General features: G+C 39.5%; 1 protein-coding gene across 2 annotated transcripts in view; it reads left to right on the plus strand.

The window, feature by feature from the left end:
• Window positions 1–9607: 9607 nt before the first annotated feature.
• Window positions 9608–18031, plus strand: part of GPR155 (G protein-coupled receptor 155) — a 44423-nt gene continuing 35999 nt past the window's right edge. For both annotated transcript variants that reach the window (XM_028122539.2, XM_028122545.1), the window contains exons 1-2: window positions 9608–9765; window positions 14380–14876. In XM_028122539.2, coding sequence (XP_027978340.1) covers window positions 14411–14876 — 466 coding nt within the window. In that variant the 5' untranslated portion in view covers window positions 9608–9765; window positions 14380–14410. The remainder of the gene's footprint in view (window positions 9766–14379; window positions 14877–18031) is intronic.

Genomic DNA, 18031 nt, shown 5'->3' on the forward strand with positions numbered 1-18031 from the left:
TCCTCTATGAAAGCCCTATGATTTTAATTAGAAAGAGCAGAGTGTACAAGTGAGCCAAATCAATCACAGGTGGGCACAACTGGGTGTCTGATGCAATCTTGCAAAAGACAGTACGTAATAGACGTTCATAGAGGACTACAAGAGTTGGAGGCCAAATTCCAACAACCAGTTCTGAGGTTGAGCCAAGGGCCTGGGGAAGTACGTGGGTATGGGAGACCAGAGCAGGGTTCAGATGTGGAACACCTTCCAGGAATTTAATCAAAAGATTACTTTCTTCTAGATAGTTGGTCTTTAAATAGAGCTGACATGGAGCTATAAAGTTACTTTTGCTCAAGGGCATCCTAAAGGCCCTGCCAGACAAATCAAACAGATGATAAGTATATCACTGCTAGACATTTGACAAACATATAGTAAGCATATCCACAGCATGATTAGCAGCCATTAGTTCACACGTCCTGCATATGCTTACTCTTCTCAAGCCTTAAGGCCTCATCTCTTCTGTATCTCTAGGAGAAATATACATTGACTCTTAAGATCGTTTGTATTTCCATGAGCTGATACTGCTCTATCTACAGATTTTTATCTCTTTGTACATCCGATTTCATTTTATTCTCCCTTGAGGGTTTTTTGATCTAGACCCTATAGCAGGAGCTACAGAAGTATTCTTCTCTGTATTGGGCAGGAACTTTCTTCACTTTGTATCTAGAGTGGGGCTTTAATAATACATGAGAATTTGAAAAATGGTACAAAGGGGGTGCCTAGGTGGCAGTGGGTTAAGCATCTGACTTTGACTCAGGTCATGATCACAGGGTCCTGGGCTCTGCCTGGTGTTGGCCCTGAGTCCTGCGTGGGCCCCGCATCGTTCCCCTCCCCACCATTGCCCTGCATAGGGTCTGCAGGGCCCACATCTGGCTCTGCCCTCAGTGGGCAGTCTGCTTCTCCCTCTCCATCTGCCCCTCCCCCACTTGTGTGCACTCACACACTCTCTCTCCCTAATAAATAAGTAAAATCTTTAAAAAAAAAAAAAAGAAAAAGAAAAATGGTACAAAGAATAACAACTTTAAGACTTTTAACTTTTCGAAGAAAATGTAGGTGAATATTATGACCTTGATGCAAGCGAGGGTTTTTTAAATAAGACACCAAATGTGCAAATTATAAAGGAAAAGATTAGTAAAAAGCCATTTTTTAGAAAATAACAGCTCTGCAGAAAGGTAAGAGAAATTATGATTGTTTCTCAAAAACTGAAGTTTTCAGAGACTGAAATGACTGCACTGGGTTTGCTACACAATCCACAACACAGTAAACGTACTGGCTTCATTATTGAGCGTGCCATGAAATTACTTCATCCATTTTCACCAGCGACTTTCTGACTGGGATTTGATAAAGGCACAATAGTGAAGAAATAGTGTGTATACACAAGACACGAAGACAGTGATCAGTTTTGCTTTGTTTTGCTTTTCTCTACAAAGGACAAACAAAAAAAAAATGGGTTTCACATGAGGAACGACGTCCTGATAGGAAAACAGCTATTGAAATGGATTTCTGAAGGAAGCTGCCATACTCAATGTGCCCTTTTTCCTATCATGAGAACACACTTCTCCCGATAGAGCACTGAGACTCTAGAAAAATTTTTTGTTTTCCTCTAAGACAAATATTCTTGCCTGCCCTTGAAACAGACGTAGAGCTTCTAGTTTATTCCCTAAATGAGTAGCTCTTAAATAGTAATTGGCATTAGAATCATCTGCAGAATCTAGAAAAAAAAATTCACATCTTGGACCTGATCGCAGTGACGTTGATTTAGTAAGTCTGGCTGCGGGCCTGGCATCTACATTTTTAAAATTTATATTCCCCAAGTGATTCTGGTGTGAAGTCCTGATGGAGACCTACTCCTACAGACCTCTGGACTCCTGACTATGACTAAGCATTTTGTTTTGTACTACTCTGTACCTCAATCCTTATGACTGATCCCCGCCCTTATGTTCTTCCAACTATTTGCTCACTTGACTCTCCATGTCCTTGATCAGTAACCCATACTTACATGCAAATCATATTAACAAATCATGCATACAGCAAGCAGGTAGCTTGTTAACACCAACTCGCTGGCTTATAATAATGAAATGGGAAGACTGAGATGAGAAAATGCTGAGAAAGAGAAAAAATGACAGAGTGCTTGAAAGCACATCAAGATTGAGGCCTAAAAGAGGATGGGAGGAAGTGTCTAAAGGCTAGCCCTCCTCCCTTTCTCCTTTTATAGACTGTTACCTATAGCATAATCTCTGCACCAGCTGTCTCCTTCCCAACAGCTTCCCTATTGGTTGTTTAATCTCAGTGGGACTGATACAAAGGTTCTCTTATTTCTCTTTCTAGGAGTGAAGGAGCCAAATTTCTCTTCCTCAGGTTACTTTGTAATTACTTCCACTAATGCACTACATTTTTAAAAAATGTCTAGCTACCCTCATGAAGGCTTTTTCTTCTTCAACCTCCCCACACAGGCTAAACACCCTGTAACAGGTCATTCCTTTCCTGCTTACCACCTTCTGAAGTTAGCACAGGAATTTTGGACATATTGTACTCTAATTTTTTTTTAAAGATTTTATTTATTTATTTGACAGAGAGAGACAGCGAGAGAGGGAACACAAGCAGGGGGAGTGGGAGAGGGAGAAGCAGGCTTCCCGCCGAGCAGGGAGCCCGATGCGGGGCTCGATCCCAGGACCCTGGGATCATGACCTGAGCCGAAGGCAGACGCTTAACGACTGAGCCACCCAGGCGCCCCTGTACTCTAATTTTTGACACAGATGGTTGGATAAGCAAGATTACAGCAGTCAAAAAGAGATATTCAGGGAGATGCTTCTTCACTGGGATCACTGCTCTGGTTTGAAGATTTCTAAAAACTGTTTCAATTGCCCTGTATCAATTGAAGGGATAATCTTCTTTTGCCTCTAAAATAAACAATTCCATTCACTATGGCAAATATTGGGCTTGAACTCTTAATATTAGTTCTTGGTTTGACAAAGACCATTATGTTTAAAGAAAAAAAAGTCCTTGACCAGCTACTAAGGCAACATATAAAATGAAATTTCTAAGAACCTTCTAGGAATTTTATCAAATTTTAACATTATTATAAACATCTTGTCTCCAAAATATTTGAGCATAATAAACCCATGTAAGTGGGTTTGAGTTAGGCCATTAAAACAAATAAGCCAGGCTTGAGGATATAGTTAATTATGCTATTAGCTATAGAAGTCTGGATGGCAAATAACACTGCACTGAGAAGCTTACTTTTACCAACTTATCCTCTAAGAACAACCCTCTCCAAATTTAGTGCCCAGGCCTCTTTCTAACTTGGTTCCTAAATAAGTTCTGGAATTCTGGGGACATTTAAAGATTTGTAGAATTAACTACTGGGACACTATCATACTTTGTCTATATCACAACCAAAGATGATATTCCCATGACTGATTGTGTTTCAGCCACACAAATGATCTGGCTCTTCTGCTGCCACACAGACTTGAGCTCTGATTCTTCTCTTTGTCAGTTATTTTGGTTGATAGTTGAAAGAAGTACTATAAGAGCAGGTATTTCCATTCTAAGTACTTCTCTAAATACAGAGACTTTACAAACTTGCTTAGCTGGCATTTCAAGAGTTAGTAGGTCAACAAATATTTATCAAGTGTCTACTATGTGCCAAACATAGGCCTGTTCCAGGCCCTGAGGATACTATGGAAATCAACACAGATAGAGCACCTGCCCACCCAAAGAGGGAAGGGAACTAGAACCCCTGACATACATACTCTACTGGAAGAATGCTTCTGTGGTCTGTACTTACTTGTTTGCTGAGGATGTGTTAGACTTCTTTTGAGCTGGCTATTTCCTCAAAAGTTCTACTCATGTATTAACTAGAGTCAGCCAAAGAACTTCTTACTCTAAAGTCAAAGTTAAATCTGAAGTTCTCTCTACTTCCTCTTTATATAACTTTACAGCATTGGCTAGTTTTATAGTTTTTCATCTTAGAAGTTACTTAAATTACAAAATGCTTACACATTTATGAGTCTTTCTTTAATAATAGCCTATAAAATAAATTTTGTCTGTGAGCACAATTTTAAGTGAGCAAACTAGCAGTAAAACCAGGAGTATTTTTTTGTTTTTCATTTTCATGTTTCTGATCTTTAACCCCTTTCAAAAAAAAGATGTGGTCAAAACAAAACCACAGATATCAAGAAGCTAAGTCCTGCAGCAATTGGATGGGCCCCCAAAGCCATCATGCTTCTGCTGTGTGATTTCTGTACCCTATCTTACCTAAGTCATTTAACTTTCAGTTTCCTAATCAAATAACGCTGAACTTTCTGCTTTCTGCTTAGCTTTCTGCTTAACTTCTTAAATGCTTGCCCAGATAAAAGCCTCTGCCTATTTAACCACATTTGAGCCTTACCCAATAAGATCAATGACAAGGTGAGATGTTTAGATTCCACTTTCCCCAACTGCTTTTGTAAAAATATACATATGTATATTTTTTGACATTTACAAGTTTATTATAAAAGGATATGATAAAGGATACAGATGAACATCCAGATGGAAGAGATGCATAGGACAAGGTATGTGGGAAGGGGTGCCCAGCTGCCATGTCCTCTCTGGGAATGCCGCTCTTGTAGCACCTCCACGGGTTCACCAACCTGGAAGCTCTGTAAGAATATTTTAATAGCGGATTGAAAGGGGGGTAGTAATTACGTATTTACAAAAACACAAACACACATCCATATATATGTAGATACATACACACATATATTTTATGTGTATATTAAAAGGTAATTTTCAGGGCTTTATCTTGACAGACCAGAAATTAAATTATTTAATTATAACATTTAAAGTAACCAAAAAAAAACAAACCCCACAATTTCGGAGAATATTTAAATAAGGCTATAAGCCCGGGCCAAGTGAAAAGCTGGAAAAAATAAGAAATCCAGCTATTCTGGGCACCTGGGTGGCTCAGTTGGTTAAGCGACTGCCTTCGGCTCAGGTCATGATCCTGGAGTATGGGGATCGAGTCCCGCATCGGGCTCCCTGCTCAGCAGGGAGTCTGCTTCTCCCTCTGACCCTCTTCCCTCTCGTGCTCTCTATCTCTCATTCTCTCTCTCTCTCAAATAAATAAATAAAATATTTTAAAAAAAAAAGAAATCCAGCTATTCTAAAAAAAGCTATCCCACAGTTGCTTATATCAAATAGTTACCACTGAATAAAAGTATGTTTAAACATCCTGATAGCTAGTAGGCAATTATGTTTTAACCAATCATTCAAACACCATTTATGGAACAACTAAGGATACAAAGATCAACCTTGTAAAGAATTAGCCTTAGCCTTGTATAAATTCATTTATTTCATGGTATTGATGCTCTTAAGTTGTTCTATTTTATGGGTGAATTTTGTATACCTACTTCGTTTAATATTCAGTAGTGACTTTCAAATTTGTTTTAGAAAAATACTTGTTATTAGATATTATTCACCATTTCCACATAACCAAATATATACTTTATGACTTATTTCATGCTTTTTCTTGATAAAATTAATGTACTTTTTGGGGGTAGAAATTTTGGGAACTATTCTACAAAGAAAAAAACCATGTGTATTTTTACTACTCAGTGGTATTTACTGTTGGCATTTTCTTCCAGAATTTTTTTCTGTACATTTGATTTCAAGCAACAGAAAACCCAATTCAACCTTGTTTAAACAATAAAGAAAACTGATTGGCACACATGAATGAAAAGTCTACAGGCTTCAGGCCAGTCATGGCTTCAGATGATGCTTGATTCTCTAACTCAATATGTCATCAAGGACCCGTTTACTTCCTTCTCTCTGCTGTGCCTTCCTTGGCGTCTACATCACTCTAAGACTGGCTCCTCTCATGGTCCCAAGATGGCTGCCAGCATCTTCCCGGGTCCAGCAAGCAAGAGAACTTTCTCAGCAAAAGTCCTAAGAGTCATGCTTCAAACTACCTTAGAGCCAATGCCCACCCTGACTCAATCACTGAGTCCAAAGGGATGGAAGGTACTTATTGGATAGCCGAAGTTGGTTTCATTACCTCTGAAGGCAGAATGATGTCAGCTTCTCTGGAATCATACGTATCCCTAAAGAGAAACTGGTGCTGTTGGAAACGTGATGGGGAGTTTTAAAGAAACTAAATATTTTTAAAGAAATCATGTTAGATATATGTCTTCCTCTTTGCTGATCAATTAGACTCTCTGGATGGCCCACAGTGCTACTTTTTCAAGGAAGATCATTCTCAGAATTTCAATAGGGAATACTTAATAGGTATTAAAAATTATATAGATCTAGATGTATGGATAAAATGTTAATTATACATTATTAAATTTAAAAGGTTAGGGACTCCTGGGTGGCTCAGTCAGTTAAGCATCTGCCTTTGGCTCAGGTCATGATCCCGGGATCCTGGGATGGAGTCTGGCGTCTGGCTCCTTGCTCAGTGGGGAGTCTGCTTCTTCCCTCTGCCTGCCGCTCCCACTGCGTGTGCTCTCTTTCTGACAAATAAATAAAATCTTTTAAAAAAATAAAACTTAAAAGGTTATTAAAAACCATATATAAAAAAAGTCATGTATTATATGATCCTATTTTTCTTAAATAATCTATATATGCATAGAAAAAAGATGCATACATAGGAAAATGTTAACAGAAGTTATCTCAGTTATCTGTAGGTGTGACTTTCACTTTCTTCATTCCTTTTTCTATTATGTGAATATTTTATAATTATTATTACTTTCATAATCAGGAAAAAACCCAAACATTAGAACTACTTCATTTTGGAAAAAAAGTACAATTCACCGGGAATCTACATCATACCACACTGCCTCAGCATATACCCTACATGACCCTTGCCATCATACAGACCATTTGGTTTATTCCTCCTGTCAATCTTGACCAGCTGGAGTTGAGGGAAATGAGGGTATCAGTGTGTATGAAGGTACAGGTCCTGTTTATTTACAAGTGGAAGTTAAGATTAATATACAGTTTTTCTCCATAAGTTTGAATAACTTTTAGTTTTTCTTCCCTTTTTTCAGTTAATAATATATGTAGATCAGCCTCTCACAGCCTGGTTTAGCAGATATGATAGTGAAATTAAATGGTTTTCTTATGGCATTCACCAGTAATTATCTAAGAATGACTTTTTAATGAGGTCTTTTCATCTCTGTATACACTTTGTTCCTAGAATTTCCCCCCACAACCTGCTCTTCTCGGAAAACTTATCCACTCCATACAGCTATCTCCAATCTCATCTTTAGCTCTATTCTTTCTCTCTCTTGAGCTTCTGTTTTCTTTCTAGGTGTCTATCAGAAATCTCTATTTACATGTGCTGATACCTTCAGGAGCAGTTAGTTCACAGGAGAGTGAGCACTTATATTTCCAATCTCTTGCACCAACTAGTTGGGTGTTCTTAGATCAACTGCTGAATCTCCAGGACCTCAGATGGAGAGGATGATGACAACTCCTTCAAAAAATGAGACTGAGGGGCACCTGGGTGGCTCAGTTGGTTAAGCTTCTGCCTTTGGCTCAGGTCACGATCCCAGGGTCCTAGGATCAAACCCCACATCAGGCTCCCTGCTCAGCAAGGAGTCTGTTTCTCCCTCTCTCTCTGCCCTTCTTCCCTGTTCATTCTCTCTCTCTCTCTCTCAAATGGATGAGTAAAATATTTTAAAAAAAGAGAGAGACTGAACTAATTTCTCAAGGTTTTAGATTTTAGACCTAAAATCAAATTCATTATTGTCTTCTTGTAACTGCTTCTCTCATTTGAAATATTTCTTCCTTTCATCTTCAGCTAATAGAATGATAGAAAATAATGGGACTTTAGAACTAGGAAGACTGTTAGAGGCTGTCTAGCTCAATTCCTTTTCCTTACTGTTCTGGAGTAAGGACTTCGGTTCATTATCTCCTTCCTCTTCTTTGGCTCTATCAGTAATCCAGTCCCATCAGCTCTTCTTTTGTAATGTCTCTCAGGCCATTTCCATTTTTTTCATTATCATCACTCTAAAGTACATATATCTTCATTTCCTAGTGTCTAGGTTCTTCCCAAAGTCATCTGCTTTTCTTACCTCCAGTCTCTTTTTCAACTAATCCTGGGAAAACTTCCAGATTGCCTATCCAAAAACAATGTAATCATTATGACACATTCCCATCAAAACATATTTAATGGTTTTACTGTGGTCAGAGGATAAGGCAAGGCCCTATTCTAAGACTAACCTAAAGAACCTCCTAGAGGCTGACCTTAACTTACCTTTCCAGGTATATCTTCATGTATTCTCCTAAAAGTCAAAACTCAGTTAAGTATTTATTTAATTGAACGAAGTCTTCATATTTTCTAAACAGAAATCCTTTTAGCCTTGAGATAATATACTCAGATTAAAAAAAAAAAAAAGTAGCCAGGTTCAAGGGGAAAAAAAAGAAGGCAGTTAAGAGTGAAGATGGAGAACAAGGGTGAAGTGAGAACGGGAATAGAATGCATGACTTGTCTATAGTTTGTTTCTGCTCATTTTTCTCCTGCTTAGTTTTCAGAACCTTTAACCTTAGCTTACTGTGATTTTTCAAGCCATACATTTTTTGTATCTTCGCACAAAAACTACTAAGATGATAGGAAGACATCTACAGTTGCCAGACCACCCCCCCCCCAAAAAGTTGGATGCAAGGCAAAATAGAGGCTTTAAAAAGGACAGATGCCTGTGGAGATATTAAGTGGAATCATATCATAAATATCTTAAAATCGAAATAATTTTGATTCCGAAAGACTAATACAAATACCGAGTTTCTTTGGGTTTCAAAATGGAGCTCTGTATTTGGGACCCCTTCATTTCAAGCTCAGTAAGTTTTCCACCAATGTAACAAATTTCTTCCCAGTACACTGAGGGGATAAACATGTAGTTTCCCCGACAACAGAGACACAAGTGGTCAGGGACTAGGCACTTATTCTATCCAAATCAAGCACCGTGCCAAAGCTTTATAGACATTTTAGTCCCTGATTTAGGAAGGTCAAAGTCACACTGCCTTGGGAAAGGGGGAAGGCAGGATTCTGGCCCAGATCTGATTTTTAAACTCTGTGCTATAAAACGACTAGTCAAACCCATATATGAAATTAGCGCATCACAAGAGGTTGGGCGTTAGGCAGAAAAACGAGAGGCTTCCGCATCTGAATTTAGGGCGAGGAAAACGAGACTGCAAACGTCTCCACAGCAGCCGCCATTTTGCGAGAGCTCGGCAGCCGGAAGTCTCGCCGCCGGAGTCTCGCAGCTGAGCGGCTCGGAGCCGGCGGCGCAGGGGCGGAGCCGGGGACCTTGTGTCCCCCACATCTTGACGCCGAGGGCGGGACAAGGGACCGTGCGGCTCTGAGCCTCGCGGCGGGGGCGGGGCCTGAGGTGGGGCCGAGGACGCGCGCTCGGAGGCTCGGGGCGGGGGGGCGGGGCCTGAAGGCGGGACAAGGGGCCGTGAAGCTTGGAGGTTCCCAGGGAGGTGCAGCTTGAAGACTCGAGGCCGGGGGCGGGGCCCCACAGCGGGGCGGGGCCGCGCAGCCGGCGCGGGGAGGAGCTGACCTGACCACAGTACTCCTGCACCTCACTTTGCCGGAACGTGACAGAGCTGCTGCAGTCGGCCGCCAGCAGCCCGCAGCTCTCGGTGAAGAGGGCTGGGGTGGGAGATGACGGTGATTTCCTCCCTGCTTAGCCCATCACGAGCATCGACTCCTTTCTCGCGGCCCCGGGGCTGCAGACGTAGCAGGTGAGATGGAGCCCTGGGGCGCGGACCTGCCCCGCCCTGGCTCGGCCTTGCGTACCCTTGGTGCCCCCATCTCCGCCCCTAGGATCTGGGCAGGTGGGCAATGACCCGCCCTTGGCACCCCGGCGTGCAGTCCGCTGCCTGCGCCTGCCCCGCTTTTAGGACCTCCGGAAGATTTAACGTAGGGGAAGGGACCGCTTGTCCCCTCCAGTGACAGAACTGTCATACCCCAGTTTGAGGAGCGCCTCATTGCTCGTACGTCCATGCTGTCATTCTCGGACTCTTCCTTTTATCCCGAGGGGCTGGCCTCAGTATCTGCCCTCCTGGGAGCTTCTGCCCGGGTACCTGGAGCGCTGCACCACATTTTCTTCCTTACTCCTTTTTGGAGCATGTCAGATACCATGATGTTGTGATTCCCATGCCCTGGGGAAGCTGAGAGACCAACTTTTTATCCCAGGCACAGACCCCTGTCTGCTGTCTGCCCAGGCTTTGGGTGACAGCTGGTCTCTGGGCAGCCTGCTTGGTTAAGGACTCCTCACATCCTTATCTTAGAGGGCCAAAGTCTGTCCCTGCTGACAAGGGAAGAGGCAGTGCTCAGCGCTCCCCATCCTAGGTCTCTAGGGAGGGCATTTGGTCCTCTGCAAGTAGGTGGGAGTGGGCGGATGGTGTGATGTTGATGTTGAAGCGTGCTTTAATAGTATACTATGTCATGCTTTTCCCACAGGATAATGGATATTGGGTGTTTCAAAGCTTTCTCTTTGAAATAAATCAGAACCCTCTGCCCCATTTTCACTTAGCAATGGTAGTTGTTTACAGTTTCAGTGCTTCCTTCATGTCATCTCAACCAACTATCAGTGGCTAGAAGGGAGTTATATATAGCATTTCTCCACTCCTCACCCCAGTGAGTGGCCAGTGAGCGGTCTTTTACTGTGATAGGTCAACTTGTTTGTTCTGTTAGCAACCCTTGTTTTTAATGAGATGAAAAGACTGGATGCAATTTTTTACAAAAACTTCCGTTGCTGTGGTTCCTGTTCATTTTCAAAGAATGCTTTAAAAAGCATATACTCTTGGGCGCCTGGGTGGCTCAGTTGGTTAAGCGACTGCCTTCGGCTCAGGTCATGATCCTGGAGTCCCGGGATCGAGTCCCACATCGGGCTCCCTGCTCAGCAGGGAGTCTGCTTCTCCCTCTGACCCTCTTCCCTCTCGTGCTCTCTATTTCTCATTCTCTCTCTGTCAAATAAATAAATAAAATCTTTTAAAAAAAAAGCATATACTCTTCCCATTGAGGGTGGGTGGGGGAAAGGATGAGAAACCTTTGTAAGTGCTTTTTCAGTTGTTTCAACCTTCCCTCTATTAGCAAGTATTGCTTTTATAATGTTGAGGAACACTAAAAGTATCTTCCTGGGAAAGGGCAGATTACTTTTCAAAGTTTTTCTCTTTTTTTTTTTAAGATTTTATTTATTTATTTGACAGAGAGAGACAGCGAGAGCAGGAACACAAGCAGGGGGAGTGGGAGAGGGAGAAGCAGGCTTCCTGCGGAGCAGGGAGCCCGATGTGGGACTCGATCCCAGGACCCTGGGATCATGACCTGAGCCGAAGGCAGACGCTTAACGACTGAGCCACCCAGGCACCCTCAAAGTTTTTCTCTTAATTTTTGACTAACTTAAAGTTAATCCTGGGCAGTGCTACAACTATTTGACCATCACCTTGATGAAAATTAAGATCTCTCCCTTCCCTGCTAAAAACGACTTAAGATCAAACTGAATTAAATTGAACTCCTCTCAGTTGCTTGGTATGAAACAAAAGCTGGTAACCTATGACCCATCCCATCTCTCTGTTTTAGGTGGAGAATCTTTAATACCACGTTTGAGGAAGGGGCATAAGACAATGAATTACATTTAATTTGTTACCATTCTCATTATGACTACACTCCTAATAGCAGTTGCTACCATTTCTTAAAGACCTACTCTGTGAAAACCTGTGTATGAGGTCTCCAATCCTCACAATACCCCTTTAAGGAGGTTTTTACTCTCATTTTATAGTTGAAGAAGCTAAGATTCAGAGAGGATATTTAACTTGCCCAAAGAGTTGATAAGTTATAAGTCCCCAAACTGGGTTCAGGTCTATTTGACTCTTTTCAGTGAACAACCACTATTTTAGTTAAAACTGTTGGTTAAAAAATTACTGTAATACATTGATTTGTGAGTGTGGTACAAATAAGGGGTAGTGAGCAGTATGAGTTACTAATATTCCAGGCAAACAAATATGGGGAACTTTAAAGAAATAACATAAGACAGGACAAGTTTATCACCTTATTCTTTAGCATTGCCTTTTCAAGTCCGTACCTGTTAGGGGCTCCAAATGTTTAACACCCTTGTTTATCAGCTCCTTACTTCAACTAATGGTACCTATCCCAACCATTAGCTTTCCCAGGATATAATTTGATGCTTATTTGGTAAACTTCAAGTATGTGATTATTGTAGTTTTGTGTATATTAACCACTCCTGTCTAATCCTGGTAGAAAAATACTTGTCCTGATCCAGATTAAATGTAAGGTTTTTAAATGGTTCAGTTTATACGAGGGTAGCACAGAGAAAATTATAATGTCCACACCCCGTGTATCAGTTGTTGCTGGTCTCTGGCCTGCTGAGTCTTTATTATGTTGTGTGGGTGTTTGAAAACTTACCCCTTGGCATTGTAAATTTCAGGAATCATGAGCATTTTTACTTTCTACCTTATATAAGGCCACTTTAGATGGTCAACCCAGAATAATCACTTAGAAATTGGCAATTGTCACCATATTAATTTCAAGTTACTAATTAAAGCTGATTAGTTGCAAAGTTGCCCAAACCTCATATTCATTGTGTCCCTGGCAGCAAGAAGGGAGTCTGATAAGTATTGTAATGCTAGCATAAAATATTTTCTTGCTTTAGCATTTTCTGAACATCTTTAGAACATTTTACAACACATTTTGTGTTCTTAAACATTTATGAACAGCTTTGGGACATTTTAGAACACACCTTGGGGTCTTGGGCCTGTTGCTATAGTGAAAAACTTAGAATACTTTATCATTCAGGAAAAAAGATTTCTGTCCATGAACTAGATAGTTCCTAAAAGAGAACATTGATCCACTAAAAGGTGAAAGGTTTAAGAGCAGATTAGTATTTTAGTCATTCATCATTACATAATTAATTATATAATTATATAATATATATATATACACACATATATATGTAAACTCTAACATATATATTAGTGCCTCCTGTGTGCCAGGCACTGTGCTAAGTGTTAGGGATACAACAGTGAGCAAAAACATGCAGAGTCTCTACTTCTGTGGCACTTAAAGTCTAGTGAAAGAGATAGACATAAATCAAATAGTCACTCTAATGCATAGTGTAATTACAAACTGAGAAAAGTAGCCTACAGGTAAGGAACATGATTCTATTTAAGAAAAACCTAGCTATGGGGTTAGTGAAACCTTATGTGGTAAAACAACTCCTGACCTATATGATTTAGACGGTGAATAGATGTTGTTATATAGACAGTGGCAAGTAGAGAAGAGAACATTTTACACTGAACGGCATGTAGAAAGTCCCTGTGACACAAAGGGACTATGGGGCATTCAAGAAGGCAAATATATGAGACGACTTTAAATGGAGCTAAGGGTAGCCTGGTGGGATGCCATCATTTTTTCTTTCATTCTCTTTTATGGGCTACTGAAAGTTGTATTTAACTGTTGTTAAGTGATTACTTTGTGCCGGATGTGATTATAAGGACTTGAATAATCTCAAGTCCCAATGAGGTAGGTATTATTATTGCCATTTCACAGATGAGGAAAGTTACTGGATAAAATTGCTATGTGATAGGGGCGCCTGGGTGGCCAGGGCCACCGGGGTGGCTCAGTCGTTAAGCGTCTGCCTTGGGCTCAGGTCATGGTCCCAGGGTCCTGGGATCAAGCCCCGCATCGGGCTCCCTGCTCTGTGGGGAGCCTGCTTCTCCCTCTCCCACTCCCCCTGCTTGTGTTCCCTCTCTCACCGTCTCTCTCTCTCTCTGTCAAAAAATAAATAAAAATCTTTAAAAATAAATAAATAAAAATAAAAAATAAAGTTGCTATGTGATAGTCTGCTAAACTCTTCTTCCTGTCCTTTACTCAGGCATGACCACAGGCTAGACAGGACTCTCCTATCTGGTATGTAGCCTTGAGCACTGAAATTTCCAGAGAATTTGGATGCAGGTGGACATTCAGGAGAGACTCTGTGGGCCCCATGCTCTTACCCACTAGGTGGAGCTCAAGTTTGGATCATGGGAGAGAGCCAGGGGGTATCCCTGCAACTGTCATATTTGTAGATCTTATTTTATTCATGTCTGATACTGAAAATAGAAAAGCAACATAAATATTTTGAGCTGACCCACCTTTGAGAATAAAGAGATTATTGTTAGTAAACACTCTCAACCTTTTCTTTTCATTGTATTTTTCTCTGGTGGCTGTTGAAGAAAGTATATATATTTATTTGGCCATTTGATAAGTCTAGGTTTGCCAGTATACAGTGTATACTTTCAACTAGAATTCTTCTCATTATTGATTGTCACACTGAATCTTTCTTCCTTTCTTTCCAGAGATCTGGTTGGAGTTGGAGGGTGAAAGAAAATGGATTCTTTTTCTGATTTACCTGCAGAGAACTTAACCATTGCAGTCAATATGACCAAGACTTTGTCCTCAACAGTAATGAATAGATTTAATTCCACTAATGACCCACCTTCAATGTCAATAACAAGGCTTTTTCCAGCCTTACTAGAATGTTTTGGCATAGTCCTTTGTGGCTACATAGCAGGAAGAGCCAATGTCATAACATCAACACAGGCCAAAGGACTAGGAAATTTTGTCTCCAGATTTGCACTTCCAGCTTTATTATTCAAAAATATGGTTGTACTTAATTTTTCCAATGTGGATTGGTCTTTCCTATATAGTGTCTTGATTGCCAAAGCTTCTGTATTTTTCATTGTATGTGTATTAACCTTATTGGTTGCCAGTCCTGACAGTCGATTTAGCAAAGCTGGACTATTCCCTATTTTTGCTACACAAAGTAACGACTTTGCATTGGGATATCCTATAGGTAAGTTATTTTTTATTTTTCAAGTTTTTAAAAAAATTTAAGTGTTTTATGAGTAGCAAAATTTAATCCTTTAATTTATTTAGGCATTTGTTAGTGATAGATATTTACTTATATCTAAAAAAATTCTTTGGGGGCACCTGGCTGGCTCAGTTGGTAAAGCATGTGGCTCTTGACCTTGGGGCCCGTGAATTCGAGCCCCATGTTGGGGGTAGAGTTTACTTAAAAAAAAAATCACAAGCCTCATTCCAAATCCCTGTATTCTGTACCACCCCACAATGCCTACCCCCCAAACGAATAACTCTTAAAAAAATTAAAATAAAAAAAAAAATCTCTCATATTTTTTCTAAAATATTTCTTACTTAGGATGAATTCTATTTTTTCCTCAACTTCAGAGTTTGAAGCTCTTTCAAATGTCGACCTAAAATGAACAGTCATACCTAAATAAACTTTATAAATCATCTTTCTAATATATTCTTTTTCTTCTCAGAAATCACACGAAAGAAGTTCAGGTTCCAGAAGGGATCAGATTCTGATTTAAATTATATAAGAAAGATAGACATATGTCTGTATAAAAATAGTTATTAAATGTTAGCAGTGGAAATTTATGAATGACTTTTTTTCCCCTCCCTCATTTTTCTTACCATCTAGAATATATATTGTTTTACATTAAATCTTGTTGTTGAGCTTATTATTCAAAATGTCAACGTACTTCAGTTGAAGTTAATTTCTTGTATAAGAATGAAAATGTTGAGGGCTTTTTACCTTTTCAACATTTCCTTCTTAACCTTTCCAACTCTTTAAGCAGCCTAATTTTATGTTTCTATGTGTGTTTTCCTGATAAAACATACCAATTTGGGATATTGAGCTATCTTGAACGTATTCTTTTTTCCAGAACACCCTAAGTACATAACTACTTAGTAGCTACTTTTTATATTTTTATATTTTTATTTTTAAATTGAAGTTTATGTGCTTTGACCATGTATCATGATGTGAGGACCTGAATATTATGGACATAGTCATACATTCATTCATTCCTTCATAGGGACCTGTTACATGCCAATGATTGTGCTACCTGCTGGGAATACACCTGTCAGCAAAGTTCTCATACATATTGACTTCCATTTTAATGTGGAAATAAAATAAAAATTAAAATAATATCAGGTAATGACAAGGACCATAAAAATAAAGTAGTATAGAGGGCTAGGAATGAGGAGGTACTATTTGATGTAGGGGGTCAATAAAGGCCTCTCTGATGGTATATCTTCTGAGCAGAGACTGCAAGAAATTTATTGAAGTGGACAACTGGAAACTACCATTAACTTTCAGATTCCTTATTCAGTAGTTTTGAAATCCTCCCCGCCCCGCCGACTGAAACTGTTAATTATTTCACCTCTGGCACCAAAAGGATTCTACCGTGTATACTTTTCCTTTTCCTCCATCTTGCTTACCAGAAATGGAGCTAAATCTTAGAAATTAAATAACTCTGAGTGAAGCAGGTTTATGAGAGAGGACAAACTGGGCTCTTAGAGGACTGAACTATAAATAGTAACTGTAAAGGTGTTCCTTTAAGGTTATTGAATTTTAAAATTAAGAATGAACCAAGCATTTAAATAAAGACTTTGGCAATAAAAGACTTTGGAAATAAAAGTCCATCTCCTCAGGAGCATGTAATGTAAATTTGTCAAGGTATTTATGGCATAAAGACCTTATAAGTGGCTCAGTATCATAGTGTTAAGTATTTAACAAATATTACATTATCTTAATTTAGGCATAAACTATATATAGTTTCATGTTCTCGTAGATTAGTAAGTCCACAACTAAACAGAACTAACATTTGTAACTTTATACTTTATAGAGTATTTTCTTATATACTTATCTGAGGTAGGACAGATATTTTTAATCCTCATTTTCAAATAAGGAGACTGGCTTACAGAGATTTAATTGTTTATCCCAGGTCACACAGCTAATGTGACTGAGATCCAAACCTAGGTCTTTTGGTTCTAAATCCTAGGCATTCTCTTACGCCACACAGTTATGTAACATGCCCATTTAATCTTTAGAAGACCTAACTAGCCTGTAACCCATTAATAGCAGAGCGAATCAACGATTTTTTTTATCTTTATATTATTCTAAAGGTATTCCATAAAATGAGTAGCAGTGGAAAAAGACCTATTAGATGAGCTCACGCATTTTCATGTTAAGGCAGAATCTCCAAATCAAAAATGTAGTCAGCTATTTTCATCACTATTTTTTTTTAATGTCCCACCTTGGATCACTGAATCTGGTAATAATCATGTTCCCAGCAGTGTGCTAGTCCAATTTCCCTGATGTGATTATCCTTGTAAATTTTGAGTTGTCATTTTTGTTTTTAAATTACAAATAATTTAAGAGCTCTTGTAGTATTAGGTTGTAGACAATAACCTTACCAGAAACCAACAGTATACGCAAAAGTGCTTTCTCACATATCTGCAGATTGGAAGGTGGGGTACAGAGCTGTAGGGCTGTGTATCTGCTCCAGTGAGCTTCTTTATTATTGCTGCCCATGCCCATCTGCCTTCTGGGCTTTCTCGGGATGAACAGAGAAGACTGTGTCTCTAGAGAGAAGACCCTTTCTTTCTGTTTGTTATGTGATGTCTCCCAGGAATTCCCACTCTCTTGTTAACAGATAAGCATCATAGCTTATGAGAAATGTCCTTTTTAAGACTGCTTTTGTTCCAAAATATCAGTCCAATTTACAGGTGACTTGGGAGAAGGCAGATAAGTTAATGAATAAGAAAAAAGACATTCATTTTTCCTTCTTCTCTATATTATGCCAATTATAACAGTCTATGAACTTATGTTGAAATGATCTATCTATATTCAAGTGGCAGAATGCTACAGTGCATTTAACAGACTCATAGAGAAGCTTGCTATTTTTTAGAACAATTCTTTTCAAAGGTAACTTTAAGAAATACGAGTTCAAGAAGACACCAAGAATCTACCAAGGTGAAATGTAGATTTCAGAAAATCAGAGTGGTTCCCTACCTCTGTCATTAAAAGATACTAATAAGGCATATTTAAGTCCTATAATTTATTCTTCAAACAATGCTGATAGCATAAGTACCCTGACTAATCATAATTATGTTCTAGTGCTTGAGCTGTAAACAGAAAGGAAA

This window comes from Eumetopias jubatus, unplaced genomic scaffold, assembly GCF_037043125.1.
Source record: "Eumetopias jubatus isolate StellerSeaLion01/CBP00866 unplaced genomic scaffold, mEumJub1_p1.0 scaffold_3, whole genome shotgun sequence".
NCBI classification, from domain to species: Eukaryota; Metazoa; Chordata; class Mammalia; order Carnivora; family Otariidae; genus Eumetopias; species Eumetopias jubatus.